Below are 20090 nucleotides of genomic sequence, written 5' to 3' on the forward strand. Positions count from 1 at the left end.
TCTGCACACTGCCTGCCTTCTGTGCCTGTGGTACAGCCCTTGCCACATAAAACTCACAATGTGCTCTTTTCTGAAAGCTTCTTCTGCCACAGTGTGGAAGATGGAAATGGCAGAGGCCTGATCAAGCAGCTACAGAACATAGAAAATCCTGGATCTTTCTTCAGAAGAAGTCTGTTGGCCTAAAGGATATGAATCTTTTTATGGAGCACATTTCCACCCTGCTACGTACTTTCTGGACTCAAAACAAAATAGCTTCACAGCTCTTTACTGTGAAGATTCAGTTCTCTACAAAAGCTTCATGCATGAGTGTTAGCTGTGAAGCCCAGTCCTCTGAGATCCCCTGGCCCAGATTCCAGATACAGGTCTAGACAAGTAAATACCACTGCTGAACTAGAACCTCGATATCACACTGGAATCTATGACATACCCAGAAAGTACAAAAATATTAATCCTACCTAAGACTGAGATTAAAATCTTGTAGTGATGAATGTCTGAACTGTTTTGAAATTCTAAAAAGAGACATGCAACAGCTTTATTATTTTCAAATCTACCTCTCCTTTGCATACAGTAAGTTAACATTTACTCAGTGAGGATGTAAAGGAAGATAAGTAAAGGGACAGGTAGTCCATGCAGTAGATGACAGCAAGACACACAAAATTAGCAAAGCTTACTCACTAACGCCATTGGCTCAAGGCAAGTATGTATCATATAAATTTCTGAATTAAGATTATGTCAATGCCATACTCCTTGCTCTGACTGCCTGGTCACTAATTAAATCATTACTCCCCCTGCACACACCCTACCTCACTCCATGCCCAAATGAATGGGTGCTCAGAGAATGAATCAATGAATCAACACAGGCACTCTTGGTAGCTTTGCTGATTCAGTTGCTTCTGCTGTTGTAAGAGGTAGAAAATAAGGTGGGGTATTGGGAAGTGTTAGTCTTGAGTTATTGTTACATTACAGGTGGCTACCAAGAAGCACTAAACAAACAGGAGAGACTACAATTAGATAATACTGATTCATTTGCATCTTAGCGATTTGCTTCTTAAAATTGTCAGGCACAAAGTTAAAAAGACACAAAGCAGATTTTTTTAAATTAGTAATATCTCAGTCAAAAGTTGTATTAGTAAAATATATGTTATATATTGGGTTTGTGCCTATCTCCACTTTTAATCCCTCTTGCCCCAAGTCAGTCCTGCCCTTGTAACACAGCTGTTACTGCTGACTCTCTGAAATACAACATATAATTATTTTAATCCTGCTACAGGAGCTTTCACATCAGCGTGTAGACATCCACCGTCAGTAATTAACTAAACAGTCCCCCAGACATCAGAACTCCACTCACCAGAGCTTCTACTCCCAGCCAACATGGCAGCCTCTCTTCTGCAGCCATTCTGCCTCTCAGTCTGGTTTTCTCCTCACACAATGACTTGTGCACCTCCTAAAGCTATTTGTACTCATTCCCTCTTCCAGTGGCCATTTGTGGCTTGCTGCAATGGTGGTTGGCTCTGTCCTCGTTCCTACAGACATCCCACATTTCATGTCCTCACAGAAGATGCTCTTGGGAATGAATAGCAAAGGAAAAGAAACCTTCTTGTTCCCAGGAAAGAAGTTATCTCTTGAGTGCTAGAAATTTCACTTGCCTCCTGCAGTGACTCAAATTGAGGAGAAACAGAATAAATAACAGGGCAGGGATTTTATTTTTTCCCTTTCAAGACAGGTCAGGAATCAATGAGAAATTTATTTCCTGTCATTATGGCACAGATTCCAGTTTCAGCTAAACTATTTTTATATATAAAAGTAGACTAAAACTGGCAATAGTATTAGGAAAAAAATAAAGGTTCCATATATCACAAAACAAACCAGAAGAGGGATAAATAAAAAACTCCTCCATCCCAGCTCAAAGCTTGCAGAAAAACAAATCAAGAAAAGATTACAGAAAAACTCTAAGTTTCCTGTATGCTGGTTGGTATATTAAAATGCCAGTAAGTGTTTTTGGGCAGTGGAATACAATCATGTGTACTGTATATGATTAATTGTAGAATATCCTTTGTGCAAATTTTGCACAGGCCCATAGCTAATAATTTTCATATATGATTTGGGAACTACCACAGGCCAAGGACTATTGTCAGTTGGCCATCTGTATATAACCACCCCATATGGAAAGCTAAAAAAAAAAAGCTTCCTAGACAGCTTATAAATGAGCCCAGAGAAATCCTGGAAAACAGGATGAAAATGCTGGCCATTCAGTGTGTCAGTACTAGCAAATAGTCTCAGGGACATAAAAATTTCCTATGACAGACACAGCCATAGAGATGCAGACAAAAAAACAAATGGTACAGTCTAGCTAAGGTTGCACACCACCTGACCCTATAATGACAAAGCAACAAAAGAATACAGAGCTTCTTGGTAAGTTGGATGGATTTTTCTAGATAAGATCCTTATCAGGACTGAGTTATCAGCATCGTCAGAGATATGAGGGAGCAAGTCCCAAAGGCTCACTCTGCTGCCAGGAAATTAGTCATCCCCAGAGACCTGCACAGAGCATTATCCTCTCCCAAAACTTCATAGCTGCTCAGCTGAAATAATACAATACCTTCAAAGAACACATGACAAAGTATTCATATAATGAATTATGTTATTTTTAGACCATCCTAATTCATTTTACATTAGTAAGACAAGGTTGAATCAGCAGATACCATCACAATGACCTAGTAGAACCTAATGGCAGAGTTTTTATATGGTCTTGATTGGGCAGCTTCATTTATGTAATAGTTTAGTCTTTGTCTTTTCTCTGTAGGCATCTAGCAGTTCTGTAGAAGGAACACAGGGTATTCACACAGCCATGGCAATGCCAGAACTGCACTCCAGCTCATTTTGATTTGCCATCAGAGAAAGGGCAGGAGTGGGACAAAGGGGATGAGGAAGGGAGAGTGGCTGCCCAGCCAACCAGGCCACTGTGTCCCAGCACAGATCCAGCCAGTCACTCCACTTGCCTTATATCCCCCTACTGCCACTGGCTCTTCACCTGGCTGCCAGGAGAAAGCTCATTTCAAGGGAAAGAAATGCTGTGGAGGAATAGACAATGTTAAACTCTAATTTTCTATGGGCTTTTCATACCCTACAAAGATTGTTTAGCTTCCTTTCAGTCCATGAAGTGAGACTGTCCAGCCTGCTAAGCATCTTTCTCAGCCAAAAAGTAGAGTAAGAACTTGGAAAAAGCCTTGGTATATGACTGAAGAAATACAGTTCTCAGAACTATTTGAAAATGAGCCTAAATTTTCTAATACAGTCAACAGCACAGATCTGTACGGACTCAGCATGCAAAGAATCAATTACTCCCTGGAGTAATAGTTGAGAACAGAAAAAGTATCTTAGAAACAACAAAAAAAAATTATATATATATATACAGACCTATCATCACATGTATGATTGGACAGAAAGAGCTTTGAACTAACATAAAAACTTTAGCAAGAACATGTAAAAATGTCTATGCTGTGGCAAATTGACTTTCAGCAAGCAAATGCTATCAGATGCAGTAAGCATCTGAAAAAAAAAAAGACTAAGAATTGTCAGGCCTGTGGAGGATGACCAGAAGATACTGATTTTGCACATCTGGTAACTCTTGATACAGAATAAACAATAATGTTTGTCATGGCAAGTGTGCCATGGACTACCAGATGGTACAATCATGACATATCAGTTGCAGGGTCACCTTACAGAAAGCTTGAAGGACCAAACATTTCAAGCAAAACAAAACCAAACCACCAAAATAAAAAACCTAAACCCCCCATTCCAGCAAGGAGCAAAATAGTCTGTACTGAAGAGAAAAGACAACATGAGGGGAAAAAATGGAGTGACAGTGGTTTAGGTTGTAAATGGTTTCACAGTACTCTTCAGAGGTTTCCCTTAAGATTGCCACAGTTGGTCACTTCTGGACCTTAAACAGAAAATCCAGAAGGGAATGATTTCAGGAATGTTTATTTCAGATGAATTAAATTTCATGTAGTACAATGTTATTTGACATTTAAAAAGTGATAGCATCAGCAGTAAGATCAAGGAATCTTGCTCGCCTCAGGGTTTGTGTCTTCTGATCAACTTCAGGGCTGCAATCAGATTACTTTCCCCATGGTTAAGGCATTTATAAAAACCATTTGCTGTCATATGGTTTCTCTTCTGGTTAGTAAAATATGTAAGTCCATGAATGCCTCTCACACAGGATTTCTTTCAGGATTTTCTCTCTTCTGAGAAGTGAGGAATATTTTCAGCAAATTCAATAAAAATAAAATCTTTAATAACAGAAGCATCAGGTAACTTAAGCATGGACACAATCTAATAAGGTAAACCCAACACAGTGTTGTTTAAAATTATTAGAATTGTCTACTTTTTATTGAAAGGTCTGTAAAAAAAATCAATAACTTGATATTATTTCATTCTTAGGATTAACACTCATCACATTTATGACATGACACCTGGCACATTTGAAATACCTATGAAGAGATGAAGAGATCCAGGAGAAATCCCAAATTCTGATAGATGAAGGATATAATGATTTGGATGAAACTTAAAAAGTGGTAACATGTTACTGTTGGTTAAGCCCCGCTGAATTTACCAGCAAAGAAAGTTCAAGAAACCATCCAGTGCCCAAGAGCAACACAATTAAACTGCTGCAACATGAAGCTGTATTTTGGGAATCAGAAAACACAGAGTCTCTGATTATCCTAAATTTGTTACTCCACAGCTTTTTCCCAGCTATAAACTACAAGCAAATCATCAAATAAAGTAATTATGACAATTACTGCATCAACAATATTGTCTGAGTAGACAGAGCATCCACATAATGTCATTTATGCAAATCAGCATGAAAGTGTTAAGAATTATGAGAGGTGTTTTTTAATAAATGAGCATAAATAGGTAATTTGTAACTTTATGGTAATAGAATTAAAAGACAAGAAGAATATAAACAAACAGATTTTTATATATAAAAGTGTTGTTTATTGTAAGGAAACTTTAAATATAACCAACAATATTGAAAATATCATGACTGGCATTTATGGCCTTGATTGTAGTTTACTGCCATACAAGTAATTTCTAGCATTTTTCTTAATCACATTAAGCCAGTGCAAAATATAGGTAGCTTTTAGAGATTAAGCATACAGAATGACAAGAGTGTAGATCTTGGTTACCTGATATTTCCTTCTAGTATAACAGGCTTCTCTTTTTCCCATAAATCAAAAGTACAAAGGCAAGTTATCATATGTGCAATTATTCATACCATGTTTCTAAGTAAAAAAAAAATACATTTGTAAATTTTGTTCAGATTGTATATTTTTAGAAATCTGATTTATAATTTATACCATACTATATGATATAAATTATATATTGTTATCACACTATATAATCATAATTTCATATACAGGTATGATTATATTAATTGTCAGAACATATCACTAACTGCAGCATAATGATTACATCAACATACACAAATATATGGCATTAGAAAAGTCATTATCTAAGAAGGAAAGATGGTATAATTCAGGTGTTTGAATCAGGGCACAAGCGGCCTTCATACTACTCTTGCAGTGTCATTTTGGCAGAGCTGCCCATTGCCAGCAGATGCACTGGCTGTCCATGAACATCAGCAGACAGGTCAGTAAGCAGGATTGAAATTGGACTGTGCCTGAAATTTCCAGGCACAAACCCTCGTAAGCAATGAGCCCTGTGCTCGTAATTAAGATGATATTCTCTCTCCTCAGTCTCAGAAGGTATTCCAGGCTATTATGGCTGAACATATTATTTCATGATGACTTACAGGTTCTTGAAAGCAAGACATGTTAGCTTTAAGAATGACAGATGTGTGCAAAGCTTTGGAAGTACTGATCGTTCAAATCAAAAATGCTTTTGCACTTCCTGTTAAGGTTTTTCAAGGACAAGCTTAGTTTAGCATGGCTTTTGATATCAATCATTTCAGTAATTGACTCTAACCTTTCATAGCTGAATTAGACTGCAGGAAGAGAGATATACAGAGATCATTTCACTTGAAATAGATTTAACAATAAAAAAGGTGAGATATAAAAAAAATTAACTAGAGAACAAGCATAAATAGAAAAGACAAAATGCATAAATATAAAACATATATAAAGGGAGAAGGAAAACAATATAGGCTATGTATGATTAGGCAGAACATGACAATGACCCATGCCTTTGCTTTAAAAGCATTAAGGTTAATTTGTCAGCTGTCCTCACTCATATACAGAATTCATATAACTAATAAAAAATGCAGTTTATTGCAAAAATATGCAAGTCCTCTAAATTGCATAAGATATTACAATGTCGTGCTGAAACATGACATATTAAACAAGGAGGACTTTAAAACAATTACGAAATGTTAAAAACCAGATTTGGGTCAAGTGCGTTACACAAAACGCATTGTCATGCTTCATCTTATGATTAATCTTGTGATTCACTACATCTGTGATAAATGCAACATAAAATCATGACAACTGTAATACTCAAAAAGTAATATCTACTGTATATCTTCTGTAGTAATACATATAAACACTTTGTGTGCACTAATACTTTCAACATATCACATTCAAACTAACAGTCTTTCCAGAAAAGATGTAACCTTTTCGAAGAACAGAAGCTGGTTTAACAAGTTCATCACATGTAGGGTTTTTTTAAAAATCTATTATTTAAGTAACTGTTGTTTTAAAGGACTTGTTTTTTAAAGGTGCTGTGCTACTACAGACCATCCTTATACCAGAGAGAACCATAAATTCTGAGCACTTTTAAAAGTCAAGCCCTCAATTTATTGAATTGTTATTTTCTTTACTAGTATTTCCACTGTCATAATTAAAAAAAACAAACAAACAACAAAACAAACAAAAACAAAAGAATCACCCAACCAAAAGCAAACCAAACCAAAAAAACCCAATCCTATTCTTAAAATCACAGAAAATGCTTGGCATCTATAGGAAAAGAGACAATTTTTCAGTGGACTAACCACTACTGTGCTATATTCTCATAACAGATCTTGTTGCTCCAATGTTTAGTTCATGCACTGGTGTCGGCAATGTCCATATTTGATCCAAACAGAGCAACTAGCTGCTCTTCATAGTTTGCAATGTTTCTTTTCAGAATTTCCATACAAGGTCCCAAAAGCCTTTCAAATGCCTGCACATCCATAACTAAGATAAAAAAGGAGAGAAAGAGAGAATATTATGTGCTTATCAGTAACAGACACTCACCCTGGTATTTACGATATTCCAGTGTAAGATTTTAATACTACTGAAGCATGTACATTATTCACACAGGAGGGAACTGCTTACCTTAGCAAAAGAACAAACAACACACTGCTGTCTTGAAACTTCACAAATAAACTTGAGTTTTCCTGTTCCTTATTTTGAAAATATTTTCATATTAAGATATATGTTACCTGAGAGCTTGTGAAGAAGTCTGAAGGGGCCTGATTCCTCTACAAAATAAAGTTTTAAGACCCATGAGATTTCAAAAAGCCACAACCTTAAGAGTTGTTGGCTCTGTTTGGGCTGTAACAGCCTTGCTCTTTTTACTTGCTTCCACCCAAAGTGAAAATGGTAATAAAGACTTACTTTCACAGGAAATGTGCAAAAAGTTGAAGACTGCAATTCATACACAATGTCAGTGCACAGCCAACCAGAATATTTTCTTTATCTGATCACGTAATGTGATCCTCTATAATTTCAACCAATAGGCCAGGGAGGAAACTTCATATACTTCCAACCTGCTGGCTAGTAATCTCTCATCTCCTAAGAAATGTTCAAGATCTCTGCTGTTTGAGAAGTCCCAGTGCTTTGTTATTCAGCCATAATGGATAACAACATTCTTCCTCACCACTGCCTGTTTTTCTTTCCCATCTGTCATATCTTTGATCTCTATTTTCTGATGATCTCTGTGTATTTTGAGTTAGGATGGTTACACAGGAATGCCAAATCTATCTTTGCAGTTTACAGTTTTCCCATAGTTAGGAGCTGAACATCAGACCATGAAAAACAATGGATGCAAAGGCTTGTCTATGAGCACCAACTCCTGCAGTCTTCACTCTTCCTGTGCCTGAGACTACGTTAACAGCTAGTGAAGACAAAAGAATTTTTTAAGAGCTTAAGTCATGGGGATAAAAAGGATTTTAACAGAATTATTTCTTAGATGAGTCAGTCTACTGAGAAAAGAAATATCTCACCTTTCTGCACGGTATTAGACATTTATCTGATGGCTATAAGCAGTTTGCAGCAATAATCTGTACTGTCCTAAAAGAATTTTTACTCCCATACAATCAGAGAAATATTGGAGAAATTGTGTGTAATAGTATTTATCAATTTTAAGTGATTTTTGCAGATAAATAACGCAAATAGTAATGCACAATAATAGGTGATTACTGAAACAGTTTTAAATTTTGGGGAAAGACAGTCACAATAGAAACAACCAAATAGGTTAAATATAATTTTATATTAGATATAGAATGGTATTGACTAATACCTAAACATTTGACAGTGCCAAGAGCAAATGCAGAAGCAGCTCGGGGTTTGTTAGTTACAAGAGCAAGTTCACCAAAATACTGTCCTCTTGAGCATCGAGCTATTTCTACTGCTCCATTCTCTTCTAGGTCTTGTTTACCCTGAAATATCATGTAAAGAAAGAGAGATAAAGAAAGAGCATTAGAGAAGAGATTTGCTGAACTCAGGATTTCATAAGCAAAATTAGTCACAAAGGTTAAAAAAAAAAGGTTGTTGTTTTAAGGATGTTTACCTTCCTTGTCATTATAATCCTTACTTCTCCAGATTCCACAATAAAGAAAGAATCAGCCAAGTCACCCTACACAAGAAAAAAAAGAAAGTGAGTAAAAAAAGTGTAAAATTTCCCTTTTAGTTTCATGGTAACATCAAAATATTTACAATCAGTGACCTGAAGCTCCTCTTTTTGATACCTGTGGCAAAAGAAACCACTTCTAATTTGAAAACCATACTCTAGACACATAACAATCAAAATATCTATACAGAACTAACAGCAAGGCCTTTTCATGAAAATACATAGCTGACTGTGCCTTACACAAAAAGCAGTGAAAACCAATGTTGTGGAAGATTTTTAGGATCCTTACTACTATTTATCCACTTCCATGTTCCTCCCAAATTATTTCCCTTAGCAAGTTTCCAGTATAAAAAGCCTCCAGGGGCTATGTGATATCCACTAATTATCCTGGGGCAATCACAGTTGCCTATCCTGAAGAGTTTACTTTTGTCTTCTTAAAAAGTTGACCATATTTTAACAATAAATGAAGGTGAGTCTTCAGTGCTCCTCCTTGGAAGCACACTTAACAAGTTTGAATTTCAAAGTGTACTAAAAATGTTGACTCTTTTATTTATACCAACAAAGAGGGTTGTTCTTGAAAGTATCATATGTGAAAAGTGAGCTTTTGAAATAAAATAACCCCCTCTTACATTTAATATTAATTGATTTTGTTTCTGTGAGAAAGAAAAATAGGGTTTAAAAGTATGCATTGTCTATAAATAACATAATTACTGTTACCTATTATGAAAGAAAAACTAAAACGAGGAAGAAACTGTACCTGAGCAATGATTTGTTCTCCATCTTTGTACACTTTGGTACCAATCACATCAACCACTTTTAAACGCTCAGATACCTTCATTTAAAAAAGAAAATGTAAGAAATATTTGGTTAACATTATGATAGCACATATTTAGAAAGCCCTTTCATATTTCTTTCTGTGAATCTTTGCACAAAAGAAGAATGTACCTTTATTTTCCTGTTTTGATTACCATTAAAAAAAGAACTGCTGAACAGTGTACCAGAAGGTATATTACAGTTTTAACAGCTATTCTGATAAGTTTCCATTTTTGTTAGAAGCCTTCAAAAATTATGTTCAGAAAAGCATGAATGTAAAAATATATATTAAAATATAGCTGATAAATGAAACTACTTTTAGATTTCCCAAGTCATATTTAGTTTAATTTTGTCAGCTAATATCTAGTAAAGCTAAGATTTTGGAAACAGAAAGTAAAGTTAATTTAAGTTTTAAAACACAAAATGAACAATAATAATTTATTCTAAATTTTTAAAAAGTTAAAGTGTAGTCTTTCTCTGAAACAAAAGCACGCAAACTTCTATTGTGGAGACACTTTGAATGCCAAATTTAAATTCTTCAAGAGCAAAATCTTATCCAATACCTCCAATACAGCCATTAAAATAATGCAATAGAAATCTTACTTCTAAAGATTTAAGGAATGGCAATGACTCAATAAAACTTTCATACATTCTTCTCTTTTTGGCATTATTTTTTACAATGATTCTTCGGAATGTTACCCTATCCTGTAAACACAAAGAGAAAAAGACAGTTAATTAACTGAAAATATGTGCTAGAAAATACTTTAGAACTAGCTGTATATGATCAAATTACTCCATTTTAGTCACTCAGTGTAGCTGCCAACTGAGCTGGGCTCTCCCTACTGTCAATTGAGAAAGATTCCTCTACAGGTCAATCAGGAGCTCCTAAAGTTACCCTGAAAATCGCCATGAAAATCCCTGCTGGGTACATCCTGAGTTCACCTACAGAGTTTACAGCAGTGAACACTGAGTGAGCAATTCAGGATATTTAAGAAATCCTCAATATTTAATGTTAAATTTACAAAGTTTATTCATTACGCTGAGGTCCCATACAGATTGGTATGTACTCAAAGAGGCTTGTAGAGTTTTGTAAAAACTAAAATCATGAGTCTGGGTCTTAGGTCACAGTCCACTTTCTACTATTTCAGCAGAACAAGGCTCACTGCTACCCTAAACAGCCAACTGGAAAATCCTTAAAATTTGGCCATGAAAGTGAACCAGACAGATGGAAAAACTACACTTGAGGTGTTTTCTTCTCATAACTTTGTGTGGCTGTGCCCTGGTGACAAGCAGAGGGAAAATGCACTGCAAGCCTTCACTGCCACAGGGGGGACTTACTGGCTAACACAACCCAATTTAATTTAAAGCCATTCTTACAGTATCCTAAACAATCCCAGAAGTCACATGGATTAAGCTGGTGAATAATCACATTTCATTTCTATCCTGGGATCAGTCATTAGATCAATATGTATGTCCTGAAGATGATGGCCGTCTCAGCTTACTTTTGGGTTAAACTTGATTACTCTTGTCAAAGATCCAGGTATTATAACACTAGTAAATAACCTCATATTGGAATTTTACTCTGGAAACAAAGGCATTTCCAATCAAGGCATGGGGGGTAAAGTTAATATGCAATTATCAATAATTTTCAATTTGGGAAATTCCAATTAAAAAAATTATTTAAGAAAAAAAATGAATGTTTTATTAAAACTCCAATTTTTATCTGTGGATTCTGGTAAAAGATAGCACTGTGCTGGGATTTCTCAGGATTTCTAGAATTAAACATTCTGAAATTATGTATCTAATATTTTAATGCTGATACAGCACGCCAGTAAAATCTATATAAAATAGAGATTTTAAAAAACTAGCTTAAAAGAAGTACTCTACTTACCAAACCCCAGATGGAACCAGGAGAGGTTGCTATAATTGTAGCTGCTCTGGGTGTGTTGTACATTAAGGCCAACTCACCAAAACATCCTCGGTTATCATAGGTTCCAACACACCTCCCAACACCATCACATTTTACATAAATATCATATGTACCTCTGTTAATAAAATACATAAGCACAGTGAGTACAATCCAGCCCTGACCTTTGCTAAGCAGTCTCTCATTATAATTTTTATATCATGAATTCCAAAGATAAAGCATTTGAAATACATATTTGCTTGCTTAAATGGTGTTAAACACATTGTAAAGACATCTCAATGACTTCTATAAATAATAAAAGTGGTCCCTCTTTAAAGGGAAGGATAGGGTTATTAGTTTTACATTAACTCAGTATAAAAATAGAATAGATGTACAGTGATCTATTTATTACCAGAACTTATTAAAAATTAAAATCTTACTTGGATTAGAATCTGTTTCTTAATTTCATTTTAACCACACTAGACACAAATGTCAAGTCTTTGCAAAAATTGCTGTGATAGGATCACTGAAATAATTATACAAGTTATTTAATATTTTAAGCATTTTAAAGGAGTAATTTCTAATGAAACAACCGAGATGCAGAAGACAGAAGGAATGTATCTGAAAAGCAATGTAAAATCATTAAATAAATACATACATTTTTCTAATATATTGTGCATTTCTTGTCTCCATCGATAATTTCATAACTTTTTTTTTTGCTTTGGCAATGCAGTAAAATCTGATATCTTGTAAAACACAAGTTTGCCAAGCCCATTGATGTGAGCCATCATTTTCCTGTGTGCTGAATATTTTTATGGTGTGCATTGATAAATCATGTGAAGGTAAAGCAAAAATCTGTGCAGTTATTTCATTGATAAGGGACACAGAGGTGATACCCTGCACCTAAAATCCAAAAGACTGTCAGAATATTTAAAGTCCCTGCAGCCTTTTGGACAAGAGATGGCAAACTGTAACCTCACAAGGCTGAAAAATTATTGTCTTTCCAGTACAGAATCTGGACACACTTTTATGATCATCTGATTTAATAGTTCAGTTAGAAGGGACCTAAACAATCATTTTGTTCACCTACTTGACCACTTCAGGGCTGCCCAAAAGTGAAAGAATTTTATTAATAGAATTGACCCAATGACCCTCAAACACGGACAGGCTTGGGGCATCAGCCTCTAGGAAGTCTTGTCCAGTGCTTGACCACTCAGGCAAAGAAATTATTCCTAATGTCAAATCTGAACTGGCACAGCTTTGAACCATTCCCATGAATCCTTTCACTGAATACCAGAAGAAAAGCTGGAATGTCAGCATTAAATACAAATTCATAGAATACAGACTTTTCTCAATGGACTTTTGCACTTTGTGCTATAATAAGACACAGCAATTCACCTGTCAATGACGTAGAAGTTGTCTCCATCATCCCCTTGATCAATTACGTGTTCCCCTCCTTCAACCATCTTTTCAAACATTGCATCTAACACCTGAGACATCTGTTCCTGTTTAAAATAACACAAAGACAAGAAATTAGCATCTGCTTCTAAAATGTTACTCTTTGAATTAACTAACTGGCCAGCTTCCCAATATGAAGATACAAGATGTTAATGGTGGAAAATATTCATGCTACAGAAATGTGTGGATCAATAAAAGAAAGACAGTTCTATTTAGTATTCAGTGTTAGCTTTTCCAGTGTTCAGAGCACAGCTTCTCACTTGTCACTGCAAATGATAAAATAGATCTCCTTTGCAACATAAATTGCTCGTGACCATCCAAAAACAGAATTTCACCCTTCACAACTGAGCAATGTTATACTCCTGAAAAAAAAACCCTATATCCATTATTCTAAGTCATACATTTATCTGATTTTGTCCTTAAAACTTCTTAAGAATTTAGTTTCAAAATGATTGTGAGGTATATTGAAAGTCTAAGTTATACAATGCCTGCAGAATGTTGGGCCAGATGTAATCATAAAGGTCTTCAGTTCTCATGCTGGATTCTTTGGAAAGAAGGAATTTACAAATGGCTACAAAACTACTTTGGTGACAGAGAAATGTTAACAGACTAACAAAATGTGATCATTTGAATTGCGACTGTAAAATAACAAAAAAAAAACCACCCACTAATTACTTAATATGTCTTATTTGACATAAATTTGACTATTCACATTTAAAAAACCCAAACACAGCTCATTGTGGATTAAGAATCCTAAAAAGTTAACTTAAAAATTTAAACTTTATTTTTGGTTTACCTGCAATATGCCTAGAATGTTATACTCTACTTCTTGAAACTTATTAAGTATGTATCATACAGGAACAAGCAGATCTAGTGAAAATCATGGTAAAAAAAGCCTCTAAATATGCATTTTGCAGTGGTTCCATTCACAGCATTTCCAGCCACTGAAAGATGGATGGCATTTTCCTTTTCAAGGAACACCAGTCTAAGTCAGTCCTGTAGAGTCCTTCTGCAGCCCATGGACAGAGATAACCACACAAGATAGACAAGATAGCTCAGAACCATTCTCTAGAGATTTCCCTTTCTTTCCTCTGACAATAGAAAGATCTACTATAACTCCCAGTTACACACAATTTTTAGACAGATAAATTAGTTGTAATGAATTCCATCCTTATGCTGCTGAATTTTTTACTTCCTGAAAGCTTTTTAAAATACCAGCAGTACCATGTTATCCAAGCCTTTTTGAAAAATGGAAGCTAAATACAAATTTTCCTTCAGAGTTGGCTGTGTGTGGGCACAAAGAACAACAGAATGGCAGTATCCATCCTTAGTACAGCTGATGATGGTAAAGTACAGGGCCATGAAAGAATCATTTAACTGTGTTTCTACTTAGTACCTTCGTTAGTATAGACAGGTATGTGTTTGGAAAAAGATGGATCATTTCAGGTATCAGAGAATGTGTTATAGCTCATTTCAGAGAAAGGAAAGAGTGAGTGGGTGCCATTGGAAGAGACTGAAAATGATGTGCAGGAGTTGCCTTTTAAAAACTTCCATGCTTGAATGAATAGGGAATATTACTTCATTCTTTTCAGTCCTCTCTATGTAAACAAAAAGAAATTCCTAAAGAATCTGCAAAACTGACCTAACATCAGCTTGTCTAAGGCAACTGAAGCAGCACCTTCCCTTCCTCTGGCTTTACATCTGAATTGGCAAAGTGGTTCCCCAACAATCCTTATCTGCCTTTTGAAAACATACAAAATGTATGTTTCTCTCAAAGAGAACACACAGAATGCTCCCCACTTCATGGGAGGCTAGAAGACATGTTATCATCTAAGGGCAAGCAATGCAAAAATGTACTATATGTGTATCAAACCCCAGAACTTAAAATACTTTCAAGAATTCTCAGGAAAAAAAAGATTAAACCAAAAAGATGGCTATTTCTTGTAATGGAGGAGTCATACATATAATTAAAAGCTTTATTCAGTGCACTTCATCTTGGATTTCTGGTTAAAACATTTTCAACTTATATCTATGAATCAAGCTCATCAAACCACAGCTTTTCCAGTATGTAAATATGCAAATTTTTTAATGCAACAGAGTAGAATTCATAAATGTAATTCCCTTTTAAAGATATTTAAAATATTTTAAGATATTTAATACATCTGAGAGTAGTGTATTAATTGCTGAAGCATTGCACATTTATTTTACTTTCCTAAATAAACTGCAACTAACTTAAAAACAAGTGGTCCCTTTTCTAAAATTTTCCATTTTAAATTAAGATAAAGTGAACTACAATAACCAAACCAGGAACATATTTTTTTCTTTTACCATGAGAATTACAAAACTTGCTTGCCCGGTTTGCTCTGTGTGAATCCTCTGGAATCTCTGCCAGACTGAAGCTCAATTTAATGGCACCCTCTGAAGTTATTTTGAAAATATAAAGATAGGTAATTTTAGAATTAAAAAGCAGATCTGTTTCATAAACAGATTTAATTATAGTATTTTGTAAAATCGTGCAGTCTAAATGCTCTTCTTCCTTAAAGCAGTTCTACCTTCAAAAATACATGTAAAATAAAATCAGGATGAAGGGTTTTCTTTGTGACTGACTGGCCTGTAGTTCCCTGTCTCATATGACTTCTAAAAACATCAGAATATTATCATGTGAACAAAGTAAATTCATACTTCTTCTATTGTCCCTGAGTTCATAACATGAGCTCCAGTTAAAATGGCATCCTGCTGGTCACCTTGTCCTCACTTTGTACAATTTGAAATATCAACAAATTAATATTCAACATGATATTAAGAAGTCAATGAAGCCAACAATATCAGAAAAGGAAGGGGGCTGGGTGTGGGGAGGGGGACAGAGGTAGAAAATATTAGCAAAATACAGGCAAGGAAACCATGGGAAGAAAAGCACTTCTTAAATCAACAACTCTTAATCTTGTAGAGGAAGATAAATTACAGAACTCATCTCTACACCTCTCCACATTTGTTTTTCAAAACAAAACCATGCACATATATACCAGAGAAACTCTGATAAAAATGTTAGCAGCAATATTGATCCAGTTAAAATATTTAGTTCCCTTGTGTTATATCCACTTGTAAACTAATAAGAAGGCATTCATTTCTTCACCATCAAAGACTCTAATTTGTATTTCAATGTACAATCAATCTTTTTAAGCAATAGTACTTTCCTTGAGAATATACCTTAACCTTCATCCACAGTTACATGATAAATTAGTACTCTGCCTCTCAAATATCATGTGCCCATCACTCAGGCTCAGTAACACATTTCATACTTTGTAACTACCCCAAGTGCCACAACTGCACATCTTTTCAATACCTCCAGGGATGGTGACCCAAACATTTTCCTGAGCAGTCTCTTCCAATAGCTTGACACTTTCAGTGAAGAAATTTTTCCTAATATCCAAACTGAACCTCCCCTGGGTCAATTTGAGGCCATTTCCTCTGGTCCTGTTACCTGGGAGAAGAGACGAACACCCACCTGCTCACAGCCTTCTGTCAGGCAGTGCAAGAGTGACCAGGTCTCCCCTGAGCCCTCTTTTTCTCCAGGCTGAACACCCCCAGCTCCCCCAGCTGCTCCTCAAAGGACCAGAGGCTCCAGACCCTTCCCCAGCTCCACTGCCCTTCTCTGGAAGGGCATCTCAATGTCACCACCTTTGTTTCATCTAAGAGGACAGAGTATTAACATGTTCAGGCATTCTGGGCTCAGTTATATATACTATACACAATTTATGGGTGCGGGGGGTAGGGTGTATATTCTCATTAATTGCTCCAAAATCTGCAGTTTTAATTCTTCACCAGAATTCTTAAGAACTTGAGAGCAGCATGAGAACCTTCTGATAGTAGTTTCAAGGAATGATTTGGCCTTAAGTATAAGATTCCACTATTCATAAAACAGTTATATTATGTTCTTCTTCATCTTCCTTAAGTTAATAAATTCTAATTGATTAATCAATATTTGTGCTCTCTTATACTAATTCTCCAGGTACATAAGTAGCAATACGCTCAGAAATTGCTTTTACATATTTGTGGACAATATATATGACTTATTACTTTTCAGAAAAGAGTCAAGACCTATTTTATATATTCTGTACAAGCATTAGCAAGGCAAAGTTCTCCAATATTAAACCTCTCTGAAAGAGAATAGATGATCAAACACTGTTTGTGAATTCTTGCCAAAGAAAGGATTCAGACTATAAGTGCAAGGGCACAGCTCAGCTTTGATGGTATCAGCCCCTGAGCCAGCCTCTTGCTCTGATAAAAGGTTCATCAGGGTTTTTAACTGCTGCCCTATGGGCCATAATTTCCAATTAGCCTGTTGTTAATCACCCCAGCACATGTTCCTCTTAAGAGACAAAACCGAAAGAACAACTCTGAATTGTATTGTAAAAAGTAAGTGTAGAATGCTTCCTTGGCCAGTAGATGAGCTGCTGCTGCTATTCTTCCTGGTGATAAAACAGTTGTTAGGCTGAACAGAGAGAAATTTCAGTGACAGCAACTTCAGGCTTATTCTCTGTAAGGGCTGAAGACATTTGGTCATCATCTTGTTTTCTCCTTGCTGGCTTACACAAAGTGAAAGTGGAAGGGACAGAGAGCAGCTTCAGAGCCCACTGTGGTAACCTCCAGCACCTGGAGCACAGAGGAGGGTGCAGGTAGAGTAACCAGTCTGGCACATCATGACAATCCTGGGAGCAAAACTGTACTGTTATGGTTTCTGGCAATGGGGAGGCAGGCAACTGAGAAGGACAGTAAACAATACTCTAAGAGGAAGAGGTTTTCCTGGGAAGAAGAACAGAAGAGATACATTAGAAGATGAATGAATTTATCTAATACAGCAAGGGAAGAAGGAAACAAACATCTGAATAGACCTGTCTCCTGATTATTTCCTGATGTGGCCCTCTAAAAAGTAACCAAGTAACTCTGTAAAACCTCCTTCCCTCATCTTGTTGCAAATGCATGTTTCAATTCATATTCTTCTCTTGGAGTAATTTTTCCAAAACTGTACCACACTATGAAAAACTGATACTGAGTGACAGCAACTAGATGGCAAATAATTAAGCCCCCAGAAAGGCAAAAAAAAATTCTAAATGTCAAATCTTTAGAAGTATTTTTTATTTAAGGGAGTTAACTAAGGAATACATTGCTAAACTCACATTCACTGATTGGTCACATCCTTGTCAATCTGCACAGTTAAAGAAATTTCCATAAAATTCCAATAACTTCACAGACGTTAGACTATAAGATCTGGCCTTTAAAACATAATTATGTTGCTCAGGGAAATGTATGAGAACTTGTGTTTCTTTACATTATATTTTTAATCACAGACAATATGTGAAATATTGACATTTCTAAATATATATGTGCAAATTTACCTATCTCTTATTCAATGACTACTATAGTTAAACAAGGGCTCGAGAGTGTTGTGTGTGTGCAGCAAGTCCCAAGTTGTCTCAAAGTCTGAAGGTTATTTTTTCTCCTCTCTCATTTAGCCTTACATTCAAATGCTTCTGCTGGGTTTTAATTTTATGTGACGGCTCTTGTAATTTCAAATGGTCTCATTAATTAACACGCTGAGCAGAGAACTGTAAGTTACTCCCTACTGCAGTCAACTACTGCAACTTCTCCTTTGGCTTTAGTGATAGCCTTATCTTATCCTTCCATTCAAATTAAAATACAGTGTGTTAAGGTGGGATAAAGTGTTAAGAAAAGGTGGACTTCACTGAGCATCATATACCGAATGCAGTTCTGATCACACTGTAAAACATGTTATTCTGTATTTGAAAATGGTATCTGACACCCTCTAAAAGGCCATCGGGGAAAAGCCATTAAGCCCTTTACATCTGCTCTCCTCTAAGTGACCTTTGAAATGGTGACTTTTGTACACAGAACTATAGCAGAAAGAAGGCGAAGTTCAGTACAAGGAAAAAAACAACCAAAAAACACAACAGTGGTAGCAGAAGCTGCTATCAATACAAAACTCGACTTTGTTCCAGAGACTTGAGCTTTAGTAGCAGAAGATATTATCTCTCTTCAAGATTAATAAGGTTTTTGCTAATACACCACTCTGTAAACTGCAGTGTTTCTCACAGAGAGGCATAGGTGAGGAAAAGAGCTGGCATAGGAATATTTAATTACTGCAACTACACTGGCAGAGCCCTTGAATTGCTGCTCAGAAGCAGAACAAGAAGGAGCGGGAGAAGTTCCCCAGGGACTACAGATCCTAGCTCCACAGAAAGAACAAGCCAGACTTAAGAAGGCTACATTTTAATATCTTTGCTCTCTTCAGAGCTCAGTTGCTTTCCAGTGTCTTTTATTAATAAAATTGTTGTAATGGAAAACTCTTTTACAAAAATTATCTTATTCAACTTTTCAGAATGCTGCCTGTAAAGGATTTCAAGCAGGAGGAAGTGTTCTTAATCCACTGGACATTTGGAGCAAAAGGGAGTGAACAAGACTTGGGAGATCCCCAGAGCACATTTCAAGGCTTTGGATTGCAGACCTCCACAAAGGGAGAACTCAGCTGAGAAGTCTTCTGCTAAATACTTGGAACAGATTGTGGCAATTATTAGCAATTACAAGTAAGTGATTCAAAAGAAGAATTAAAAAAAAATAGCTCAAAACACCAGTATCAAACAGTAAGCACAGTCCTGAGAAGGGCTTCATAAACAGAAGAAATAATCCCTCAGTATTCTTTGAAAGAATTCATCCTTGGAAAAAGTCCATCAAGTGCCTACACTGGAGCAGTTTAATGCTCTATGTCTACATAACATTACAATATAGCCAACAGACCCCTGTCCTGCAGACCAAGTGGCTGATGACTATTGAGACAGAAGATCTAGCTCTCGCTGTAATGCAGAGCAGATCCCATAAGAGGACTGATGCTGCAAGCACTATTACCATCACAGCAGGTTCCAGGAGCACACAATAATCCATCATGTTGCAGGGCACATAAGAGAGAAATGCTCAGAGCTTAACCAAGAGGGGTCTGCCAAAATGCCATTGGCAGGCTAATGTAATGATAGTCCAGCCAACTGGAAGC

The 20090-nt window shown here is 36.0% G+C and overlaps 1 protein-coding gene across 1 annotated transcript in view; it reads right to left on the bottom strand.

Moving 5' to 3' along the window:
• Positions 1-3968: 3968 nt before the first annotated feature.
• Positions 3969-20090, bottom strand: part of PRKAR2B (protein kinase cAMP-dependent type II regulatory subunit beta) — a 76219-nt gene continuing 60097 nt past the window's right edge. Inside the window, exons 5-11 of the mRNA XM_021539143.2 lie at positions 12968-13074; positions 11555-11708; positions 10267-10368; positions 9608-9682; positions 8791-8856; positions 8521-8659; positions 3969-7193 (exon numbers count right to left, since the gene is read on the bottom strand). Of these exons, the coding sequence (XP_021394818.1) occupies positions 7060-7193; positions 8521-8659; positions 8791-8856; positions 9608-9682; positions 10267-10368; positions 11555-11708; positions 12968-13074 (777 nt within the window). The 3' untranslated portion in view covers positions 3969-7059. The remainder of the gene's footprint in view (positions 7194-8520; positions 8660-8790; positions 8857-9607; positions 9683-10266; positions 10369-11554; positions 11709-12967; positions 13075-20090) is intronic.

The sequence above is a fragment of the Lonchura striata genome, chromosome 5 (genome assembly GCF_046129695.1).
Source record: "Lonchura striata isolate bLonStr1 chromosome 5, bLonStr1.mat, whole genome shotgun sequence".
Classification (NCBI taxonomy): Eukaryota; Metazoa; Chordata; class Aves; order Passeriformes; family Estrildidae; genus Lonchura; species Lonchura striata.